Source organism: Caretta caretta, chromosome 1, assembly GCF_965140235.1.
Source record: "Caretta caretta isolate rCarCar2 chromosome 1, rCarCar1.hap1, whole genome shotgun sequence".
Classification (NCBI taxonomy): Eukaryota; Metazoa; Chordata; order Testudines; family Cheloniidae; genus Caretta; species Caretta caretta.
In genome coordinates this window covers 47,345,555-47,369,780 of record NC_134206.1, presented here as the reverse complement: position 1 = coordinate 47,369,780, position 24,226 = coordinate 47,345,555, and the positions used below count along the sequence as shown (strand labels likewise).

General features: G+C 45.2%; 1 protein-coding gene across 1 annotated transcript in view; it reads left to right on the top strand.

Annotated features, from left to right (window-relative positions):
• Positions 1-23,611, top strand: part of SLC7A1 (solute carrier family 7 member 1) — a 53,324-nt gene extending 29,713 nt beyond the window's left edge. Inside the window, exons 4-12 of the mRNA XM_048846628.2 lie at positions 2,651-2,825; positions 4,750-4,877; positions 6,878-7,100; positions 7,933-8,072; positions 10,120-10,222; positions 14,014-14,225; positions 14,517-14,683; positions 16,009-16,117; positions 16,389-23,611. Of these exons, the coding sequence (XP_048702585.1) occupies positions 2,651-2,825; positions 4,750-4,877; positions 6,878-7,100; positions 7,933-8,072; positions 10,120-10,222; positions 14,014-14,225; positions 14,517-14,683; positions 16,009-16,117; positions 16,389-16,498 (1,367 nt within the window). The 3' untranslated portion in view covers positions 16,499-23,611. The remainder of the gene's footprint in view (positions 1-2,650; positions 2,826-4,749; positions 4,878-6,877; positions 7,101-7,932; positions 8,073-10,119; positions 10,223-14,013; positions 14,226-14,516; positions 14,684-16,008; positions 16,118-16,388) is intronic.
• The last annotated feature ends 615 nt before the right edge of the window (positions 23,612-24,226 follow it).

The following is a 24,226-nucleotide window of genomic DNA, read 5'->3' as shown; positions in this document are numbered from 1 at the left end:
AGCAGGAAGTGTCAGAACTCTCACAAGGAACCATGTTCTTATGAGGTTCCCAGCCGAGAGCCCTGAACTAGCAAGCCCTTTGATGAGTGTGGAACTCCTATGGAGTCCATCGGAACCCCTCCTGTACAGGACTTGAAGTGTTGAGCTCTGAGTTAGATGATGTGAGGACACATTCTGTACTCTGTTAATCTCGATATAAAGTGGTCTGACTGATCAGAATTTGCCTCCTGAGGTTCCATTTGGGTTTGTTTTGGATCAGTATTCAAACGCATGTGCTTACTTCCATTTCTTTATCTGTAGAGTTTCACTCACTGCTATTTGAGAGTAAAACTGAGTCAGCAGCGTTTTCCTGCTGCATGGGAAAACTCTTCTGATTTTGAAAACTTTGCAAACAGGCTAAACCTTGGCAGCTTCAGGAAGCTTCAGAATAAGCAGCTTTATTGCCACATGTAAGCAGTGGCAGAGCTAGGTTTTGCAACTGGGCCATTGGTGGCAGGCTGGAGAACAAGCCCACTCCACACCACGCAGCCGTGGTGGCTCCCGGCTCCCAGGCTGGGACGGGCTCCTCACTCCTGACGTTGTAACGTGGCGCACGAGCTCACAGCAACATTCAGGTTTGGCCCAGCATGACAGAGGGGCGGCCGGGTCAAATCTGACTGAGTGGTGTTGGCACACAGGGTCACGTGGCACTATGTCACAATGTCACTTCATGTCACAATGCCTGGAGCAAGGAGCTGGTCCCAGCTGCTGCTGCCAGGTGAGCGCAGGGCAGACTCTCGCTCCAGCCCTGTGAAAAAGGTGCTACACATGCACCTAAAGCCTGTGGTCCCTCCCTCCCCGCCCCCCCCGCCCTTCTATTAGCTCTGCCATTGTATATATGCCCTGTAGTTTATGCCTGTCTCAGCTCTCGAAATCACCTCCTTTTTGGTGCTTGATTTCTTATTTTCTGGTTGCCCACCCTGCTTTATCTAGACCTTCTGCTATGTCCACCGCCTATTTCATGGCTTATTTCCTTATTTAAACAAGACAAACTTGGGCATTTGTTGTATAGGAGGTCAGACCAGACAATCACAACGGTCCTTTCTCACCATATAATCTATGAATTCCACATTTGTGAGTGAAATAAACTCACTGTTGGCCAAATCCTGGTCCCCATCACAGTGTTTCCCTCCCCCTCCTCACACTCAGTGCTTAATTTGTGCCAGGGCTGAGCCCTGGCACCTCTAGCCTTGGCAGTTCAGAGCCCCGGCACCTCTCGGTTTGCGGCATCAGTTATGAATGTGAAAAAATTGCTTGAGCCCTGGCACCTAATTGCTTGAGCCTCAGCGCCTCTTCCATTAGAAATTAAGCACTGCTCACACCTCTCGTTGGTGTTTATCACTAAGACTACATGTCAGATTTTGGTTACACAGGTAACCTCTTTCTTAAACAGCAAGCAAGGGAGTAGGAATTCTAGTTATTAGCTAAAGATCGAAAAAGAGAAACAAAATCTGTTATTCTGAATGTAGAGTGCTGACTCATTGTCGTTATTGCTCACACTTTTAAAAACATGCTATTCCTCAAGATGAAAGTTTTTTAAGAAATGGGCTGAAAACTTGCTCATAGCGAAGTCAATGCCAGAACTTCCCTTGGCCACAGTGGGGTCAGGATTTTCCCCATGGCTTCTTCCTCTGTGATTTATAACACAAGAACTAGAGGTCACCAAATTAATAGGCAGCAGGTTTAAAACAAACAAAAGGAAATATTTCTTCACACAATACAGAGTCAACCTGTGGAACTCCTTGCCAGAGGATGTTGTGAAGGCCAAGACCATAATAGGGTAAAAAAAAAACTAGATAAATTCGTGGAGGATAGGTCCATCAATGGCTATTAGCCAGGATGGGCAGGAATGGTGTCCTTAGCCTCTGTTTGCCAGAAGCTGGGAATGAGTGACAGGGGATGGATCACTTGATGATTACCTGTTCTGTTCATTCCCTCTGGGGCACCTGGCATTGGCCATTGTCGGAAGACAGGATACTGGGCTAGATGGATCTTTGGTCTGACCCCGTAGGGCCGTTCTTATGATTCATTCAATTTAAGTGTCAGATAACTGACCTGCTTTGTCTGATCCCTACACTGGCATGATACCTGCCCATCTTCCCAAGGAAGTGTTGAAGATGGCTGGTATTGCTGACTTCTACTCTTTAGTCAGGGACTGCATGACCACAAAGAGCTACTTCACAAAAACCACCAGTGGTGCTTTCTCCAAGGCTTAGAGCTAATCTGATCTGTGGTCTCTGGATGAAGTTTGTATTTACTAAGGGCTCAGTCCTATTGACTTTAATAAGACTGTTTTCATGAAAAATACGGTTTGCAGGATTGGGCCCTATCTTTTTGTATTAGACTTTTACTCAACCTAGCAGCTTTCCAGTGTAGAGAGACCACTTAAATGGTATTTTATTAGCACAGTAATGCAGTGAGAGAGACATGCACAAAAAGTGAGGGCTTCCCTTTGCTCTGCTGTGGCTGGGCCATGTGCTGTTGTTGAAGGAATGTCTGATTGTTCTTTAAAAGCGGCAAAGAGTCCTGTGCCACAGGACTCTTTGCCACTTTTACAGATCCAGACTAACACGACTACCCCTTTGATGATTGTTCTTTGTAATTTTTCCAGGGCTTTTAACTTGTGGAGTGAAAGAATCTGCAATGGTTAACAAAATATTCACCTGCATCAACGTTCTCGTCCTCGGCTTTGTTATGGTGTCAGGTTTTGTGAAGGGATCAGTCAAAAACTGGCACCTCACCATCGACGACATCTATAACACGACCAATGATTCACCTAGAAACAAGTATGTCACAGCATTTCTTCTCTTCTCAGGTTTGCGTAGTCAAGTCGATCTGTTTTCAGGGACCACCTCAGAGATTCACGTGTAGTCATTATGGGCCAAATTTCACGGCTTTGCCAAGTGGTCACTCGGTCTGCACTCAGGCAGAAATTCCATGAATGTCAGTGGGAGCTCTGCATGAGAGAGGGTTGACTAGACACTTGGGACTAGAACTAGATCACCCATGTTTAAAAACACAGCTGGGAGGCCCTGTGGGAGAAAACCCCTGTGAGGATCTATTTGCTAGGAGGGTGAGAGGGACATGGACACAGTCTGGCTCTGAATAAGGAATTTAAGGTTGAGCTCTGTTTCTGTAACAACATCTCCTAAGAGCTTACATTGGATGAATCCTACAGTTTCTGAAATCATTTGAGCAGTGAAATGTTTTTTAGTTGTTTTCCACCATAGCTTGGGCATATATACAGTACTGGAAGGCATTTAAATGGTCATTGTCCAGCTTGAGTCATTTAAACCCGTACATTTACTAGGAGATTTTCTGTGAAGCTAATGGCTCGTTCCACTTCTAGTAACGCTGTCATCACTGTGCACACTTCAGCACTGTCAAGTTATCCCTCTCTTTTCCTAAACCTGGGACTGATCACCTGGCTTTCTACCTTAGCCCCTTGTGCTGGAGTGCAGGGAAATCCCAAAAAGCATAGTTCTACAGCAAGCTGGAGTGGTGCAGGCCCCTGGCCTGGGTTCCCCACATCCTGCCCACCCCTCTGCACTGCAACCATTTGATTCAGATGCATGTAGGGCCTTTAATGGGCCTCATTCGGTTTTCAGGATTCAGCCCATAGTGGACTTATTCTCTGGTAAATAATTCCCTCTGTAGAAAAGGACACAGCATGACTCAGCACCAGCATTGCCCTGCATGTCGTGATAATTATTCACTTTAGTTATAGCTTTTTAACCCATTAGATTTGCATTTTGGTGACATGTGCCAGAGGAGCTGGGGTTTGTGCATAGTTTAGCTGCATCTCCAGAAACATCAACATTGGACTGTCTAAATTATTTTCACATGTAATGGGGCTTCCAAAGCTTAGGGGACTTAGCTGTCTATATAGCTGAATTGACAAATCCAGGGTTTAGATTATTTAATGGCCCTAATTTAATTTTTATTAATGCCATTAATAAAAGTTGTGCCCACAGTTATTTATACAACCAAAACTGGAGGCCAGTGTGAGAACATGTGGCTCATGATTGCATTTGTAGGCCACCTCCTTTGTGCCCTGATCACTTGCAATCTATGCATGTGCTTAACTCACACTCTGAGAGTAGCCCTGTTTACTACAATGGGACTGCTCAGAATGCAGCACGGGTTTAAGTCTGTTCAGGATTTAGGGCCTACCTAAAAATCTTTACAATAGTAAGCAGGAGATGTAATATTTGAAAATAAAAATCTGATGAGGCCATATTTTGGCCAGAGTTATTTAAAATAAACTTTTGTTTAAAATAGAAGATCAGTGGAGGGCCTGAAAGTGGGTAAACTTCCTTTGAGCATTTGTATCCATTCACCATTTTCAGAATTCAATAAGTTTAAACTTTTTGCCAGGTTGAGATGTTAGGAGACCAAGTTCAGTCTTTCCTCCCCACTCCTCCTCCCACCTCAGCCATGTTAATAAACCCTAGAAAACCATGGACGATCTGAACAAGCCTTAAATGCTGAGTGTTCAAAGGGTTCCCGAGCCGGTCACAGGCTGACTCAAATCTCTATGTAGTGTAAGCTGTAGTACATGCCATCCTGTCCTCTATAGGTCTGTTGACCATGTGTACCTGAAACCACACTCCCTCCAGCTCCAGTTATGGTGGATTCTGTTACAGGAACGCACTTCAGATAGGTGTCTGTACCGAGGCAGAACCTCTCCTGATCTCTCGTTCTTTTCAGTCAAACACAGGTAGGAGATCTGGAGCGTGGCGTTGGGGGCTTTATGCCCTTTGGATTCAGTGGAGTCCTCTCGGGGGCGGCCACATGCTTTTACGCCTTCGTAGGATTTGACTGTATTGCCACCACAGGTAAGCAGAAAGCTCTCATTGTGAGAGAACACTTGTTTCCCATTATGAGCTTGGCTGCCCTCAGTAACCTCACATGACACAATTTACAAATAACTCAAACCTCTTTTCAGCTGAATCAGGAAATCATGCTGTGCACTGGCTGTCCTGTGGGATCACTTCATCTTTTCAGTTTTAGGGTCACCCATCCATCTTCTTCTCTTGCCTATTTTTTCTAAATTTAAGACTTGCATTATACACTCTGAGACAGGGAATATCCTTTATTCTGGATTTGTACCGTTGCCAGCACACTGAGCCCCTGATCCTGACTGGGAGCCTCTAGTTGCTACTACAATGCAACTAAATAATATTTCTGATTTCGTTCACTGAACAGCACATCCAGATGGTACCCTTCCATTCTTTATTCTTGTGAAATTCCAGGACTTCCCATTTTCTGTTGGTTTGTAAAACTTCAAGAATAGGCTTCCACTGCACTGAGTCCTAGCTGAAACCAGGAAATGCAGCAGTGCGCTATGCTGAAGTGTGGGGCAGTGGGGAGAAATGATCTTGGGCTAAGTACAGGATTGGGAGTCAGGAGACAGGATTCTGTCCCCAGCTCTGATACGGTCACCTTGTGTGTCCTTGAGACAGGCTCTTGGCCTCATGGGTCCTGATCTACAAGGTGCTCAAGAGAGCTGGCTAGTCACAGGTTTTAATGGTGGGGTTTTTGGGGTTTTTTTTGGGTTGGGACTAGAAAAATGGCCTTTTTTCAAAATTTAGAAATTCTGGCAAAACATTTGTTTTCAAAATTTTCGGTTTCATAATATGGAAACGTAGGTTTTGTGGAGTTTTCTCCTCTTTATTTCCCCCGGAATAAAATGAATAAAAGAAACTGAGATGGGGGCTAGAGAGGAGAAAGAATGGAAAAAAAGAATGGTGATAAATTGGAGAGGGTTCAGAGAAGAGCTTTGAGAATGATTAAAGGATTAGAAAACCTGCCTTATATTATTAGATTCCAGGAGCTTAGTCGATTTAGCTTAACAAAAGGAAGGTTAAGGAGTGACTTTATCACAGTCTGTAGGTAGCTACATGGGGAACAAACGTTTAATAATGGTCTTTTCAATCTAGCAGAGCAAGGTATAACCTGATCCAATGGCTGGAAGTTGAAGCTATACAAATTCAGATTAGAAATAAGGCATACATTTGTAACGGAAAGGATAATTCTTCATGGAACAACCTACCAAGGATCATGGTGGATTCTCCATCACTGGCGATTTTTAAATCAAGCTGGGATGTTTTCCTAACAGATCTGCTCTAGGAATTATTTTGGGGAACTTCTGTGGCCTGTGCTATACAGGAGGTCAGACTAGATGATCACAGTGATCCCTCCTGGCCTTGGACTTTATGAATCTATGACATGTCAAAACCAAAATGGATACATTTTCACAGAATTTTGAATACATGAAAATCCAGCCCCGCTCTTTGGAACCTGTGGAAGGAAAGCGACTGATAGTTTCCACAGAGAATTTTTTTGGTCCATTTTTCCAATTAGCTCAAGTGCTTCCTGATAGGAGCAGAGCACCTTCCATTCCCTTTGACCTGCTGGGGCACCTAGGACCAAAGTCTTCTCTGAACTCACTGAATTTACACCAGAGATGAACCTGATTCAGAGTGCCCGATGCCCCTCTGAATTAAAGATGAGAGCAACTGTATCGGGGTTGAAGCACACAGCCCTCTTTTGGAACGAATGCTGGCTATCTGAATTGTAGTGATAATGATTCTTTTCAAACATTCAACTCTAAAACTTGTCACACAAAGTGTTGGCAGTTCCCTTTAAGGAAATGATTATGAGGAAGATCTCCAGGGACATAAATGGCAGGCAGGCACCTGGCTCCTCTTGACTGTCATTAGTACCTGGCCACCTTACTCTCCCTGGCTCCTTTGAAAGCCCCTCCTCGCCTGTGAGTCTCATTGAATTAGTCTCTTTGTTTTCTTTGGCTGTAACTTAACTGTCTTTGTTCTAGGCGAAGAAGTGAAAAACCCTCAGAAAGCGATTCCCATTGGCATCGTCGCCTCACTCCTGATCTGCTTCGTTGCTTACTTTGGCGTGTCAGCTGCTCTCACGCTCATGATGCCCTACTACTTGCTTGATCCAAACAGTCCTTTACCCAATGCATTCCAATACGTGGGCTGGGAGGGTGCCAACTATGCAGTGGCCGTTGGTTCACTTTGTGCCCTTTCTACTAGGTGAGATGCTATTGTCTTGTACCCTTCTCAGTGCAGATTTGTATTTCCATTGTCTCCTCTTTCTGTGTGTTATGAGCTAAGGGCCTTAGTCCTATGTCCCTTACACTGGTGTAACTCCATTGACTTCAGTGATGTTACTTGGATCTATGCTGGGGTAAGTGCCAGAGGATTCAGGCCCTTTGGGTCAAATCCGGGCCCCACTGACTTCAAAAGGGTCAGGATTTCACCCTGTGTCAAAGGGTTCAAACAAATTCTTAGAATTGGTTTCAGAGCTGCAAGCTCCCATTTGTGACTCAGGAAATCTCCATCTTAAGGACCATCTGAAACAGTGTATCTCTTGAATACATAAAAAAGAAGCACTCCTTTACCAGTAGCCCTGGGGAAACAAGACACGACTGACTCAGACAGACCAGTTGTAAGTGGGAGCAGCTCCATGGAACCAGTGGGGTTTTTGGGTGTTCCTCACCTCTGAAAATCAGGCCACTTCCATGCAGGAGTCGAAATCTGGATGTAGGGCACAGATCCTCCAAGGTCGTAGGTACCTAATGCCATTGAAATCAATGAGAGTTAAGTGCCTAAGGACCTTTTAAGGATCTGGGCCTAAGTGGCTAGCTTTAGGTATCCAAATTTGCACATCCGACGTCTTGTTCCCAGTAGTAAGTAGTATGTCTGTGTAGTGGGGGCAGCACTGGGGAAGACCTTGGAATTGAAGCTTTGTTAACTAAAGCCATTCCGCTATTGGGCTGCGATGAACGCACTTCCATTTTTCTGCCTTCGGCCCGTGTGTACTATGAGAACTGTACTAGTAGATAATGCCTTTTTCTCTCCTTAGCCTTCTTGGCTCCATGTTTCCGATGCCTCGAGTAATTTATGCTATGGCAGAAGACGGACTGCTGTTTAGATGTTTGGCTACGGTCAGCAAGAGGACCAAAACCCCAGCAATAGCTACGGTAACTTCAGGGGCTGTGGCAGGTAAGTGCCAAGAGTTGCATGAATCCACAGAAAGCAAAAATATGGTCCTCTATTGGGAAAATACAGCAACTCAGCTCTAGTTCTCCATATTGTGTTCTGTATTTCCACAGCATGGCTTCCTGAGCTTAGTTCTGGGTTCCCAAAGTCTGAATAGCCCAGGACTAGGGAAACACAAAATATCTTTGTATGTGGATATAGATCTTTCTCATGGGGTCTCTCTCAGAACCCACTACTGCCTTCCTTACTCACGCCAAGTAGCACCGTACTCCACTCACTGTTCCTGTCCCAGAGCACCGCTGTGGGTTTTAAAAAAAACTAGCTTCGTACAGAAGGTGAACAAGCCCAACTCAGGGTCCCTGTGGCTGTAGACTTGCCTGTGCCTATGTACCATGGCCACAGACACTGTATAAAGCCTTTACCTAGCAGCCAGAGCTGGGCAGATAAGAGTAGGTAACTGTGTCGGGTATCTGCTCTGTGGCCTACGCATTTGTTAACCAGTTTCTTACAGCTGGTAAGATTGCCTCCCAACCCTCACAAATCTGAGAAGTTTAGCCTCCTGGCTATCAGAGAAAAGCAAAAACTCCCTAAATAGTTAACAACTAACTCTGTGCATGCGTCTCCGCGTTACCCCCAGCCCCAGAGCTGGGACTGGCAATTGATGCTGGATGCGCCACATGTGGCTGCTGCGGTCATTTCAGCTCTTATGAAACTCTGACCTTAGTTGTGGGGGCTGAGCCTGTGTCTCAGCTTTAAGGTTATTTTTATAATATTTTTCTTTAGTGTCTTCCAAGTGTTTAGCTGGTCTCCTTTCTAAAGCTCCATATGGCTCTTTTTAAAGACTCCTATGGGGGCATTGGTTTAACTTTCTGATCAAGATGCATGGCCGGTAGAAATAGCCATCCTCCAGCTGGATGGGTGGCATGATGCTTTGCTCTAACATGATCATGTGACCCTAGGAGCTCGGGCCCTAAGCACAGGCCTGTAGTGCCCCTATGTCTTAATCCTGCCCTGGTGCAGGGTTTAACCGTCCTCCCTCACCCCCCCTTCACCGCCCCCCCCCCCCCCCCCACTGGGACCAGAGTATCTCTTCTCAGTGGGTCTCCACCAATCAACCTTCATCACACAAAATCAGTAATCCTTCCCCAGCTTGCTCACTCCTGGACCGGAAAGGAGCCTTATATTGTCCTGCCTTCTTCCCCATCAGGCCTTGCTGTGGCCTGAAGTCACCTGATCTGGGAGGAAAAGCAGGAGCTGGGGCCTGAGCTCTTCTTTAAGGCCCAAATTATCCTGTGACACCTCCCAAAAATGAGTTTGCAATGCACGGCCAAGGCCTGCTCCCCTTCCTGATGTGATTAGTCCCAGGGACTCCGGTCATGTCTTTTCCACACGTTTTTACCAACATGATGATAAAACCTCTGTGGGGTTTGTAAACTTGAGCAAACATTACAGGCAGAGAAGGGTCACAGACAGAAAGAGACTGGAATGTTTCTTTCCTGTGTTACGCACCCCACCTCCTCTTGAGCTGTATACAGCCTTTACCTAGCAGCCTAAGGTGGGCAGATACTAGTAGGTAACTGTGTCAGGAATCTGCCCTGTGGCCTTAGCATTTGTTAACAAGTTACTGAGCTTTGACTAATTCCTCCTGGAATGCCCTTTGGGTCTGTTCTGTTCCCTGCCTGATTAGAAGAGGGCCAATCTGCCACGGTCTGGTTCTTGTTTCCAGATTATAAGGTGGGAGGGAAGTGTTTTGGAGACCAAACAAAGCTCTTAGAGTCATTCTAGGCTGCGTTAGTGTGGGAACCAGAGAGAAATACAGGATCTGTCTGTGGCAATCAGCAGCAATAAAGAGTTTGGTATGTATTCATTACACCTGAGTCACATCTCTCCTTTCACAAGAGACACTGCAAAGCCCAATGTGTCCTTGGGGTTTCTCTCAGTGCAGATCTGAAGACAGAGCAATGGTCTTGCTTCAACTGTATTGAATTTGACACTCCCATAATGTGACTCTTCTGCAAGCTTATCAGTTTCTGTTTTCCACGTTCCTCAGCTGCCATGGCCTTTCTTTTCGACCTGAAAGATCTTGTGGATCTTATGTCCATCGGGACCCTGCTGGCTTATTCCATGGTGGCTGCCTGTGTATTGGTACTGAGGTATGGATTAATGTGACAAGCTGTTTGCCAGAGCCTGGGAATGGGCGACAGGGATGGATCACGTGATGATTCCCTGTTCTGTTCATTCCCTCTGGGCACCTGCCATTGGCCACTGTTGGAAGACAGGATACTGGGCTAGATGGACCTTTGGTCTGACCCAGTGTGGCTGCTCTTATGTTCGTATGATATCCTGGAACCCTGCACAAAGAATCATCTCTTGGGAACACAAAATATCCTCAAATGTAGCACACGTGCCAACACATGACAGGGGCATAGCCATGGGTGGGCCTGCCATCCAGCCCAACCCAAATCTTAGCATCCAGCCCAACCCAAATCTGAGCAGGAGTGTAGTGCTGTGGGAGAGCTCCTGTGTTTATTTACTTTGCAATCTGCCTCCTCTGGGCAGCGCTCATCGGGGACTCACAACCCTGTCCCCACCGGGCAGTTATTATTTGCACAACACAGAATCCGTTCGACACCTTGGACTGAACCCTCCATAATGACTTTCCTTTTTGTCCAGGGTGGGCTTGCAAACCTCGCTGTCTAGATCCTCCTTCCTTATTAGCATCTGCTACAAAATAAAATGCGCTGGCAACCCTGAATTGATACAACTCTGTTCAAAAGGGGTGCGATACAAAGTCCTAAAGGCAGCCAGCCTCCTCCTTCGCTCTCCACGCAAAGCACTGAATAGGCACGTCATCGGTGCAGTTACAACCCAAATCCCTCCCACCCCCTCAGCAAAGCGCCTCCTTTCCCCAACTGCTCTGGGTGGCGGGTGCACCGCTCAGATTTTGCATTCTTTCTTTTTTATTATTATTATTTCTTTGCAAAGGGAATTGGACCTAATTCTCCTTGCAAAGAACAAAGAGCAAAGGGGCTTTTCGTGCCCAATGCCTTAAGCCGCTCTCTCCTCACTCTTTCTCCTCCCCAGGTGTGGTTTGGTTTGGTTTGGCTCGTTAATAATATCCAAGAGATCCCAAGGCAGCCAGTGGCATTCAGCTGCGTGCAGGCACAGGGTGGCTGTGAAGGCTTAAGCCAGCCTTGGGAGACAAGCGGGCAGGCGCTCAGTAAAGTACAATGTGCAAGATCATCTGCCTCTTTTTTTTTCCATCCCCCCCTTGCCCCCACCCTTTTGCAACATCCACCACTGTCACCAAGGGGGAGGTAAGACGAGGACGCTGCAGGACCAAGGCTGTCATTTCATCGTAAGCCTTTTTTTGTGTGGAGATTTTTCCTTTTGGCCTCAGTTTAAATGTCAGCTGTTTTAAACCCAGAAAGCCAATTTTCCTGCATGGGTGAAAGGGGTCACTGAACGCCTATTCCAGACTTCAAGTCATTGTAAATGTCTGATGCACCCGGGCTCTGCTGCCACAGCTCCCCCTACATGAACCGCCAAGGAATCCACTCCAGTGGTAAAGCCACATTGCCTTGTGCAAGGATTCACTGCATGCCCAGGAACCCTGCCGTTGGTTAGGTGGGGATCTGGGGGGAAAAGCCAGTATGGGGATGCCTATCAGTGGAGCCTTGCTAAGAGAGGGGACGGGATGAGCTGCAGAGGTCAGGGAGACAAATCCCTTGAGATAGGGGAAGAAATCCTGCCCCAGGGTCTTTTGGAAACGTTGCTAGAGGAGGAACTATGTAGTTTTCCTCTGTCCTTCTTCCCACCTGTAGGAAAGCGTGTGCTTCAGGAGATTAGGGGCCATGGGGTCCAATGATTAGAGCAAGAACTGATCACAGGGCTCCTGTGGTTCTATTTCTGACTCTTCCACAGACCTTGGGTAAGTCACTAAGGCCCTGATCCTGCAAACACTTATGCTGTGCTGAACTTCAGTACTGTAAATAAATAGTAAAGCTAAGGAAAGTAATAGTGGTAAAGTTAAGCATGTGCATAAGTGTTTGCAGAATTGGGGCCTTAATGCCTTTTTTTTTAAAAAAAAAAAAAGAAGTGCTGAACACCCACACCTCCCATTGACCGAAGCTCATGGTCAGCACGTCTGAAAGCTGAGTCTCTAGCTGCTTTGTGTCTCAGTTTACTCAGCTACCAGGGGGATGATAATATTTTCCTGCTCCACAGAGCAATTATAAATTCCACGCCCCTCATGTTTGTAAAAAGCTCGGAGTTGAAAGGTGCCAGGTGACTTTAAAGTATTTATCATTTATTCAAAGCCTGGATTTATTCCTCGCTGGATTTCCCCTGTCCAGGCACCCCTGTGTTTTCATTTTATTTCCCAATCTCCTCTCCTGTGTAGCAACTGCAAAATAGCAGCTCCCTTCCAGTCCTTCAGATGGGCAGGTGGCTCCCTTGTCTGCTGCTACAAGCTGCTGTGCGTTTCATCTGGCATGCAGTGCTGCACTCACAAGGCCTCAGCCGCATCCCGGTAGAGCTAGTGTTGTAAGCCACAGCTGCCTATAGGCCTGAAGAATGGAAGCCTGAGTTCAGCTGAGCTTCAGTTTCCCACTTCGCTGCCTGATGTTGCAGCGTTTGAGTTGCTGCATAAGTTGTTAGAGGTTCTCACTGCTGGTGCAATCTTGCTGAGCTTGCACATCTACAAAATCCCACATGAATCTTCATTTAAAATACATCTGCAAGAAGAGATTTAAAAGGGGCCCTTTGAAATGGCCTGTTCCTTTAATTGAAGCTGGTGCTATAAACCTACGGAGATTCACCAGTAAGGCTCTTGGTTAAAAGAGAGTTAAGGGTGAAAGCGTGTGTTAGAGGAGTTTTTCTTTCTGTTGTGGTAGGACCTGATCAGGCATCAAGGCCCCATTGTACTAGATACTGGACACATGTAATAAAAACCAGTCCCTGCTGCAGACAGCTTACCATCTTAACATATGACATGAGACAATAGGCAGATACAGCAAATAGATAGATGGGGTGGGGGAGGAACAAGGATAAGGCAACTGTGAGATGATCTAGTTTTGTATAATAAACAGCAGCTACAACATGCCAGCTGTCTAGCTGTTAGTCCAGCTATCCTGCCTCCAGACCAAAATAGCTATTCCTTCAAACTTAACTCCCAAACATTAGAAAGTCTGGAAATGAATGATTAAAAGAGCCAGCCAGTTCCCTACTGCCATATCCATTACTCACTGTCACAACCGACTGCTTAGGTACTGTGTTTTGGTGCTACTTCACTGCGGTGATGGCCCTGTGGGGGTCTGTTAGAAGCTGGTGTGACAGAGCTGCCCTGAGGCTGTTCTAAATTGCTCAAGGGGGTGAACTGGTCTCCAGCTGCCCAAGGGATTTGGGAGCGTTCAAAGGTGACATAAAAGCCACCTTTGTCTCCCGTCCCTGGTTCCTCTGCTGAGCACAGCTCAGACACACCCAAGAATCAGGGCCTATGTGACCCAACGTGCAATCCTCCATCTAGATCTGAGCAGCCTCTGCTCAGCTGAAGGACAGAGCATTGAATTCTGGGACGATAACACAAGAGTGTGGGAAAGGACCTATTAGGACATCTAGTCCGTGCTCCTCCCAAATCCAGGATTGCTGCCTACAGTATGTATTCCATACTCCAGCCCCCATTTGTGTGCTCCAACCCCCAGTTGCCTAATCCCTGAGCAGTGTCCTCCAACTGTGCATACCAGATGGTTCCCTTCGGCTCCAGACAAGTAGCCAGTGTGGCTCCCATTTCAGTAAATTTTGGCCACAGCATGTCTTCTGAAGCCTCGCAGGTGTCCGTAGCCATGTGGAGAGCTCTGAGCAAGCTTTCTTCTAATTCTGGATGACAGTTTACTGTACGCTCTACCAAGGCAGTGCTCTTTTGGTTTTGTTTTCCTTCTCCAAGGTACCAGCCAGAGCAGCCTAACCTGGCCTACCAGATGGCTAGTACAACGGAGGAGCCAGACACCAATGAGTCTGCAAGCACCAGTGAATCGCAGGCTGCGTTTCTGCCTGAAGAGGAGGAGAAATATTCCATAAAAGGCATTCTGTTTCCCCCAAACTCAGATCCCTCCAGACTCTCTGGTTTGGTGGTGAACATCTCATCTTGTATCATAGGTGAGTACTGTGACCTGGCATCTCTCTTGCCGTGAGCCAGCTGCCAGTCTAGGGAAGCTCATTCAAAGTCTTCTTGGCATCTTAATCGATAATTAATACATTTGATTAACTGTTTTGGAGCCCAAACGCTTGCCTGAGGCAACAAAACAGACATAGAAAACCATAGATTAAATGACTGGTTTAAAAATAAATCCCTCAAACAGTGAAGTTGAACATGCAGAGGCTGGCTCAGAAATTACAAATGTTTTGCTCAGTCACAATTCAATAAACATTGGCCCGTCTTGTTCTCAGGTTTACTTATTGTCAGCTGCTGTAGCTTTACTGTCCTTGGCAAAGACCTGCTGATAAAAGGGACTGCGGGGGCTATCGTCATGATTGCCGTGCTCGTTCTCCTTTGCCTCATTGTCAGTTTAATTATTTGGAGACAACCTGAAAGCAAAACCAAGCTCTCGTTTAAGGTAAGCAGCCTGTGAGGAAGGAATGGCAAAGAGCTGTTTGGGAGCTGGCTGTGCATGTGTGTGAGAGGAAAAAAGAGAGAGGGAATTGTGGTGCATATTAGTGAGGGGCTGATCTTCTTGGCTAAAGGTGGGCCTAGTTCAGGCAGGGACACTGGGCAAGCCATCCCACACCACTGCCCGTGCAGCTCCAACCTGACTGCGAGCGGTCCTGTTGTTCCAGCACTAACCCTCGAATATGTAGAGAGATGTCCTGCGGGAGCGAGGCAGAGATCGCCAAACTCGCTTTCCTCTTGTGATCCAAACCAAAATTAAACCCAGATTCCCAAAAGCAAAAGATTAGTGTGTTAACAACTGACTGCCCCTCTACCAAGCCCCTGGAGACAGATTTCATTCTCTCGTATTATCTAGCAGAGTGCTGCGCAGCAAGAGAAGCTGAGCCAAGCAAATCACAGATCAAAACCCTGAGGGGCTTATGTTCTGTGAGCACAAACTGGTTCAGTTCAGAACAAATAGTCGGTGCAGTACAGAAAGGAAGCAACAGGTGGTCACTGAAGCTGGAATGTGCCATGGAATGGGTAGGGTTTTGACGTAGGAGAATGAAGGAGCTTTGCATATGTTAACTGTGAGGCTGTCCTGTGGACAGGGAGGCACTAAGTTAGGAGAGCGTGAGAAGAGTGGCACTTGGGGCAGAACAGAGGAAGCAGGAGGGGGAAGTGGAAGAGAGGAGGGCTGAAATGTAAGTGGGAGCGCAGAGCCCAGAAGGTGAAGAGGAGAGGCTGGAATAGAGGAATCTTTTGCAGAGAGTCAAGAAATAGGATGATGTGGGCAGAGCAGCAGTGAAGGGAGATGGTTTTGGCAGCAGCTCTTTGGGTGGACTGGGATAAGGAGAGCGGGTAGAGAGGGAGGCCACAGAGGAGGGGGATGAATTGTAGGAGGAGCAGGATTAGGTGGGGTCCTGGATGTGAGATGAAAAAGACAGCGAGGAACCAAAGCTGACTCCCAGGTAGGGGAGGATGAAGACAGTGCAGCTAACAGTATCAGAGCAGGATAGTGGAAAGGGCTTTGGAAGGAAGATGATTAGTTTGTGGCGTCACCTGGAGGGAAAATCCAAGCCAAAGGGCTTTCTTTCTGCGCACACGGGGCTGGTGCTCATGGTGGTCCTCACCTTGGGGAATGGAGAGCTGCGTTTTGACAGACTCATCGCTTCTCCAGGAGCCTCTGGCAGATGAGGCTTGGACGTTAGCACAGCTTCCGGCTTACAAGGGACATTCATGTCTCTGTGGTATCATGACCTGTGGACGTCACTGGCCTCTCTTTCTTTTCAGGTACCTCTTTTGCCTTTACTTCCTATTCTGAGTATTTTTGTGAATGTTTATCTCATGATGCAGCTGGATAAAGGGACCTGGATACGGTTTGCTGTCTGGATGTTCATGGGTGAGTTTAAAAATGTGTCTTTTTAGCCATTTGAGGTTGAGAAACCAAACTTATTTTAAATGTGTACGGCCAAATTCTGCCCTCCCGTGTGTCTTTAAGGGGTTAACCTCATTGACTTTAGTTGCAATGCTGGATATTGCTACGATCTCAAGCGTTAGCAAGATTAGTGTTAGCTGCCAAAACATTTTATTGAGACTAAGCGGCCCATAAGTGTGAAAAATAGCTTTCGCTTGGTTATAGTGCTGACGTTTCCCCACCTTCGCTCCCACAGGCTTTATCATTTACTTTGCATATGGAATGGGGCACAGCGTGGAAGCTCCATATTCAGCACCGTCAGATCCAGAAAGAAACACGGACACCAACTCGGACAGCGGTAAATGATAGCGTGTTCGGCTGACAAGCAACCCAACTGTCGCTTCAGATGAGGAAGCTTCATCTCGGGGACCCTGAACTACTTCCTCAGTCAATGTGTGCAGCAGAGCATGGGATTCCCAGCCCTGCTTGCTGCAACTTGAAGCTCGCTTTACTTTGATGATGCAGTTAAAAGGGATCCCAAGAAAAACGCCGCACCTCTGGCATACACCCAACAACACTGTTCCCTGAAGCTGCCGGCGCTCGCTCTCTCTTCTATTTTAAATGTATAGAAAGAAAACCGCTCCTCTGTGTGCCAGTTAACCTTCAATGCTGCTATTAGACTAGGCCTCCTGAAAGTCCTTCTTTCAGTAGCCCTGTGAATTAACTCCCTAGGTACTTGTTTGTAAATGGAGCAGACTCTGCAATGCTAATGTCGTTCCTAGATCAGATCCTTGGATCAAGTGATGTGGGCTGTATCACAAAAAAAAAAAAAAAAAAGCCTCTCACCAAAAATAATCTCCCATCTGGTTTCGAAGTGCCTACAGTGAGTTACATGTTAAAGAAAAGCATCCAGTGGCTTTATTTTAATTGTATTTAACTTCTGAATAGGTACTTGTATACTTTAAAATGCAGCTTTGCCATGATGTTTAGGGGAGCTGCTCTTAGGCTGAATTCCCTTTTCCTTCATGCAGCTAGTACAGACAAATGCTTCTGTGAATAACAGACCCCATCGCTCACTAGAGGGGCCTCCAGCTGTAGCTGTAAATCTGCTCGGTGTAAGTAGTTCAGTGGTGCTAGGCGCAGGTGTCTCCAAAGAGCCCTCCGTTAAAGTCAATGGAGATAGTCCTGATTTATGCCCGTCAGAGTTAGAAGAGAAGCTGACCCTGGGAGTTTGCTTTTGACTTCAATGGGCACAACAGGTTGAAGCCTGTAGAAAATGACGCACAAAAGAGTCTCACGGTACTCAAAATTCTGTGGGGGAAAGTATCTGAGACTCTCCTGGCTCCTGCCAGCTCTCCCAAGCAACCCCCGTGTGCAATGTAAAATGTCCCCTTAGCCATTCACACAATGGAGCATGGCACCTCCTGCCCAGCAAGGCTGAGGTAAGCTGAAAGGCCTGATCAACGCTGGTAAGTGTAAGCAGTTAAACCCAGTGTGTGGACACGCTTATTCTGGTATACAAGTGACTCTTTTTGGTTGTGCTTACATCCCTTCCCAAGCAATGTACACTAAAATGAAAAAAAGGGACTCCTATGCCAGAGTAAGTGTGTCCCCACAGGAGTTATACTTGTGTAATTATATCGGGTTACATTCACTCCTTTGCTTTTGCTGAAAAAACTTTCCAGGAGTGGACAATTCCTTATGGTGAAAGTCTTCTCTCCCACCCTGAGCAGAGCTCTGTCTAGGTATCTCAGGTATCTATAAGGGCCCCATTACTATAATGTCTGAGCACTCCACAAACTTTAATGTGTTGGTCCTTATAATGCCCCTATGTTATCCCCAGAGTGGATACTAAACCTATACCTGTTTATACCTCAAGCTGGGGCTGTGATTCCCAGCAGCTCCAGGAGACACACATGTGCTAGCCTGAATGTAGCTACAGCGGTGTGAGGGGTTAGTCACCCAAAGGATGTGCCTAGGGTTTTGCATGGGATTGTATTCAGGCAGCTCGCACCTCCTGCCACTTCAGCTATACTGAGAGCTAGCCACAGGTATGGCTCCTCAAGCTGAGAAGCAAACCCCCAGCTCACAGTGTAGCTGTCCCAAAGACCATACAGGCAGTCTGGCATGCAGCATGGAATAGAACCCAGGTCTCCCGCTAGTGACCTAACCACTTGACCATCCTTCCACCTGTTACACCGAGGAGGGCTTAAATGGTGTAGAGCAGCGGTCTCCAAACTTTATGAGCCGAGGGCCATATTAGCTTTTTGAAGGGGCTTCGCGGGCCGAAGCGACTGTGAAAGAAATGAAATATATGCAAAACCGTTAAAAAAATTGTCAGTATTGCTTTAAATTGTAAATCAGGCTCCCCTTTTTGGGTCTCTTCTGCCCCGTGCCTGCTCCCTTCTCCCTGTGCCTGCTCGGCATGCCTGCTCTGCTGGAGAAAATGACACAGGACTGAAAGTTTGGCTGCACTTTGGTAAGAGAAGCTCCAGGTTCCCATTGTTGGTTGGGACTGTTTGGTTCTATTAGTGCTGTAGTTAAAATTTAACCATTATGAAATTTGTTAATTTCTATCTTTTTTACTCCATTTATTGGAGATGTAATTAAGCATCTGGCTTGTATTTTTACTCTAAGGCAGGGGTCCGTGCCTGCTCAGCTGCAGCAGCAACTCTCCCCTAAGTTGGCTCCCCTTTTGGGGGGACACTGGCTGCTGGGGGCACTCACCCCTCCGCACAGCTCAGCTGAGACCCCCTCCCCCGGTGCGAGCTGCTGCCGGCGGCCCCTCCCCTTGGCTGCTCGGCATGCCTACTCAGCTGTTCGCTTGTCCCTTGTTGGTTGGAGGGCCAGACAAATGGAAGCCCCAGGCAGGATCCGGCCCGCGGGCCATAGTTTGGAGACCCCTGGTGTAGAGACTTTGTCCTGGCTTTCTGCACAGGAGTGAATTTAACCCATAGCCCTTTTTTGTAGGACACTGCTGATCTGCCACAGGTTCAGAATTTGTCTAGTGCCATTTCAGTGATAACAGTTGGTGGGACTTCAGTAACACACGGATCATTTTAACACTGTTCCATGTGCTGCTTATTGTACGAAATAAAGACCACGTCCTACTCTTGGAGCTATACAATGGCTCTTGACTGTTGGTCAGGTCTCTTCTTTCCTCAGACGTGAAATTCCAAGAGCTCCACTCAAGCGAGAAGGAAGAATGTCAGACTGTGCAGTTCTCATCCTTTTATCCTAAACGGAGACACTCTTAGTACACTTCACATGCTCAAAAAAAGCACTGATGTCAGAGAAAACCACTGATGTCAGAGAAGGGAACGTTTCCTGTGGTACCAAAAACAGCTGAGTGCTTTCTTCAACTTGGGCTACAGCTTTTAAGCAGTTGTTAAATTTAGCACTGCATGACTATCTGAAAGGGGTGAGCGCTGGCTGAAAGGTGGGTTTTGAAAGGAAAACTATTTAAATTTAGGCAGATTGCTTGCTGTAAAAATGTTTTGATAAATGTTAACTTATTTTTTTTTGTCTTGCATTTTTTGTCGTCTTTGGGACCTGCTTGGTCTTCATGTTCCACTGCTTTAGCTCAGCGAATTACACATAAAGTGTCGAAAATAGCAGCACTTAGAAGAAAAAGGAAATTTTTGGTGGGAGATCATTTTTCTTTCATTTCCTTTTCTGTGAGAAAGTTCAGAGGAAAAAAAATCCTATTTAATTATAACCGGCAGTTAAATTATCTCTTATGTACACATGTCCAAAGTTTTCTTTCACAAGTTGAAAGGCAAAGTTCCGCCAAAAACTTTCTAGGATAATGACACTGATTGTGCTAAATATATGAAGCCCTTTTTTCTCCCTCTGATGTCCAAATGTACCATAGCTCAAGCTGCGTATCAGGGACGACATGCAAATACTGCTGTAATCTTGCTGTTGTGAAGAACATGCCTGCATTGAGTTGAGCTGCTTTTTGTAAATAGTTCAGTAATTATTCTATGTTTATAAGAGTATTTTGTATAGCTGCCAGAGCTTTTCTCTGTATATAAAGTTGGGTGTAGAAATGATGCCTTCTTTGGGATAACGAAAGCAAGAAGAATTGGCCACTTTTTTTCAAAGGAGAGGCCGTGGCAAATGTGGCCAGTCGGAATTTTCAAGGCAGCCTCTTCCCTCAGGAATTTGATCTCATTTGAACTCTATTTGCTCATACATATCTGAGGGAAGGTGCTTTCTAGGGGAGACCTGTAGATGTTTATTTTTAGGTATAGTCACTAGAGCCTCTTAACATTTTTCAAATGAAAACTTAGGTCAAAAAATGGTCTGTTTCAAAAAGAGGTATTTTTATGTGCGAAACCTATTAGATTTTTTTAAAAATATTTTTTCTTTGAAAATGGTAAATGAAAAATGTAACCTGTTGGGTTTTGTCTTCATTTTTCCTCTTTGTTTTCCATTACTGTTGAGTTCCTCATGTATGTGTTGAGGTGCTGATTTCTTCTTGTTACTCTTTGCAGTCTTTATCATCCTGAGTTGTTGATTTTTATTTCTTACTTGCCACTATTGATTGATCACCTTAGTTGCTTAGTGGGATTTTTTTTTTCCAAATTAAAAAATAAATCACTTTTGAAAACTACTGATTTAAAAAAATGCAGTGGAAAAATTTAGAAAAATAAAACATCAGCTTGCTTCAAAAACTATCGCAAGTAAATTTTCAGATGATTTCCGGGGTGGGTCTTCAACTATCTTTTGAAGGAAAGGAAGATAGACGATTTGATTGTTTCTGTTGAAGTCAGTGACAAAATGTCCGTTAACTTATTTGGCTAAATTCATCCCTGGTGAGTTGGACGGATGAATTTTCTTCCAGGGATGAATGTGACCCATTGACTTCAGTGCAAGGAGGGATGGATCCATGATGAAAACTCTGCAGATGGTTAGCAGACTGAAGTCCCAAATGGCTTCAGTGCTCTGTTTTGCTGGTTTTAGTGACCATCTGTTTAGAGTTAGTGTTGGAAAGGTTAGGTTTTAATTAGAAAATGTTTACAACTGTCATTTTTGCCCTTTAGCTGAAATGGGTGAAAAGAAATTCCATCACTAACAATAAAAAATGTACAGAGAGGGAAAGTTAAGAACATATCATATGATATGTTGCTCTTGTAGATATCTATCTTCCTCCTCTGTTGCTGTCAGTTCAATTAACAGACAGCAATGTGAACTATTATGGTTATATTTTGGACAATCGGTCACTACAGTTTATACAAATATTGCCTTGATTTAAAATTTTTAAATTCCTGTTAGTACAAAAATTTCCACTCATGAACACTGAAAAAGATAGTGAGAAATGCTCGCCCGTATCATCTGTCAAAAGTAATCAAGACAATCAAAACCTGATCCTTCCAATCCTATGAACGGGGAATGTGTTCCAAGCACACCAATGTGCTTACTAGCAGAGAGGTCTGCTGGTTTCTCTCTCGCCTTCACTTCAGAATGAATATTGAGCCAGTCTTCTATTTTAAGAGAGTGGCTGCTATCCCCTTTAGCACAAGAGCATATTTGTTTCTTAGGCCTTGAGGTGGATACACTTTCAGCATCATGAGCTTGATTATTGGACATATATTTACTGGGACGTTTCAGTGAAACGTCTAAATCCTTTTTAGCCAAAAATGTACTTCGTGTTAAGTGTGTTGTTTTAAAAAATCCCTTTTGTTCTCCATTGTAGATGTGGGTTTACTGACCACACCTGCATTAGGGGCCCCATGACTTCCTCTTTACAACTCACTGCATCCTCCTACTCATTGGAAGCCAGTGGGTGGCTGTTTCTTAGTTGAAGCCAAAACTCTGATGTGTTTGAGGCTACTGGAGTGGGGGGGTGTCATGTAAGTGCAATAGTATTTCCCGCTCCCCACCACCCAACTGTCAAATCCACATCAGGATATACTTCACTGGACTGGAGAGTGCCACAGATTTGGTACATCATTCACTTGGATGAAATTCAACCCCATCCCCAGCCTCCCACTCAAGTAGAAGCCCCTAGAGACTTGGCACCACTTGTGTTAAGTTTTTTAAAGAGGTGCATAGGCCTTTGTGCAAGGTTGCAGTTCACCCTTGCTGTAGAATTTTTTTAACACTGCCTTCTGAGGACTCTCATCATTCTTTGCTTGCACACACGCTATTGACAGGGTAGCTGGGTGATGCGTTCCCAGACTTGGGGGGACTGTCGGAAGATCCAAAAGCACATTCTAGTTTTTTAACTGCATTACCCAAGTCTTATTGAAATCGTGTAAAGGCAGAATTGTGTACAAATAATGTCTATTTTTGTGTGTATTTGATTATGGTGGGATGGAATAGTTGGGGGAGGCATGGGTGGTAGGCACTTCATAGGCATAAAGGAGGGGACTCTGTTTTACCAGGATAGTTGGAATTTCTAGTGGAATGTTTATTGACGTGCTGGTATGAGAAGCCATGTTCTGTTCAGCATTTCATCACTGTAACCATGATGCCTGATGCAATTTTAAAGGTTTGCCCCTATTCACACTATTCCTGTTTCAGCAGTGGGAGGGGTAGATAATTCACTGCTTTTAATGACGAATGGGGTTCAGAGCATGTTACATACACAAATGTATCATACAAAAACTTCCAGGCATTTGACTGGAGAAAAGGGACATGAAAAGGCCTCTAGGTTTTCTGAACCCTTCATGTTTAGTCAGTTACTAGCTGATTTTTATCATATTAAACATGTCTGATAACCAAACTGGAAACCAAATGGTGTAAGAATGCTCTTGTTATGAAACTCCAAGCCACGGTTTCCTCAGGGTATTTGCTCTTAGCTCATGCTCCAAGAAGTGAGGTTAGGCCAAGACGTGGAAACTTCTAAGCAATAGGGCATCTTTTCCCCACTGATAACTTACAGCAAGTCTTTGGCATAGTAACATCGGTGTTTCCAGATGATGGGATGGCTGTGACACGTGTTTACATGTGCCTTTCAGCTTCAACTGATCGTAGGAGCACAAAGACTGATGACAACTTTGGGTCGTTTTATGTATCACAAACCTACCCAAAACGGGGGGGTTTCTTCGGTGAAGTTGCTTTTACTGACCAAGAAGCCATGGAAGAGTTTACCTACTTTTTTTATTCATCAAAATGTACATACGTTTCTGTTGTTTGGTTTGTTCAATATTTCTAATGATTTCTCAGAATTTCTTACAATTATGATAAATGGTTAGACTCCTAGTCCTAGCTCTGCAAATCTAGTTTTTGTCTCTGTGTGGGGTTTGGTTGTTTCGTTATAAATTCTTTTTTAAACTGTGTACTGTTTAGACCATAGAATTACGTTTTAAAAATGTGAAACTTTCACCCAGAGCACAGCATGGGCAGACAGACACTTTTCAACAGACAACACTGTAAATAAATCTCCCCTGGACTGTGCTTTTTGACTTTTGAAATCGACTTGTAATTAAATGGCACAGTATTAAAATGTTTTCATGAAATTCAGACAAATTACTGATTCATCCTTATTTTCCATTCTGGTTTTTATATTCCCACTTGTTTCACCAGATCTGTCAGACATGGTCTTACGTGTATAAATCCATCCTTCAGAAGTCTATTGTTAATCTGATTCCCAATATAATTCTGTCCCTTACCCACACTCCTGGGATCTTTCTCCTCAACTGTTGACCGGTCTGTAGTTTAATAGATTCTCCTTTCTTAACTGCTCTAGCAACAATCCAGAAGCTGCATCTTCATTTAATTGGGCCTGACAAAGACTTTCCTATTTCTCTTATTACTTCACAGTCTTTAAGATTTTTGGGGTGCAGTTGTCCTAGGGTGGGTCCATTTTTATTAGTGTAAGGCCCTGCTCCTGTGAGTTGCTCAGGGCCCTGTACTTCTAGTGAGGCACTCCTCCACTCCTAAGGATTGGCCCTTAACTTCTTTGTGTTTACTAATCCATGAGCCAGTGGAAGTTACTGATGCTCACCCACTTTTGTAGAGTACTTTGGCTGATAAGGTCTATATAATGTGCCAAGAATTATGTATTGCACTCTCCTTGGTATTATTTGTCTAAGTGCTTATATGACCCCCAATACTGCAGTAATAAGCTTTTTTTTTTTCTTC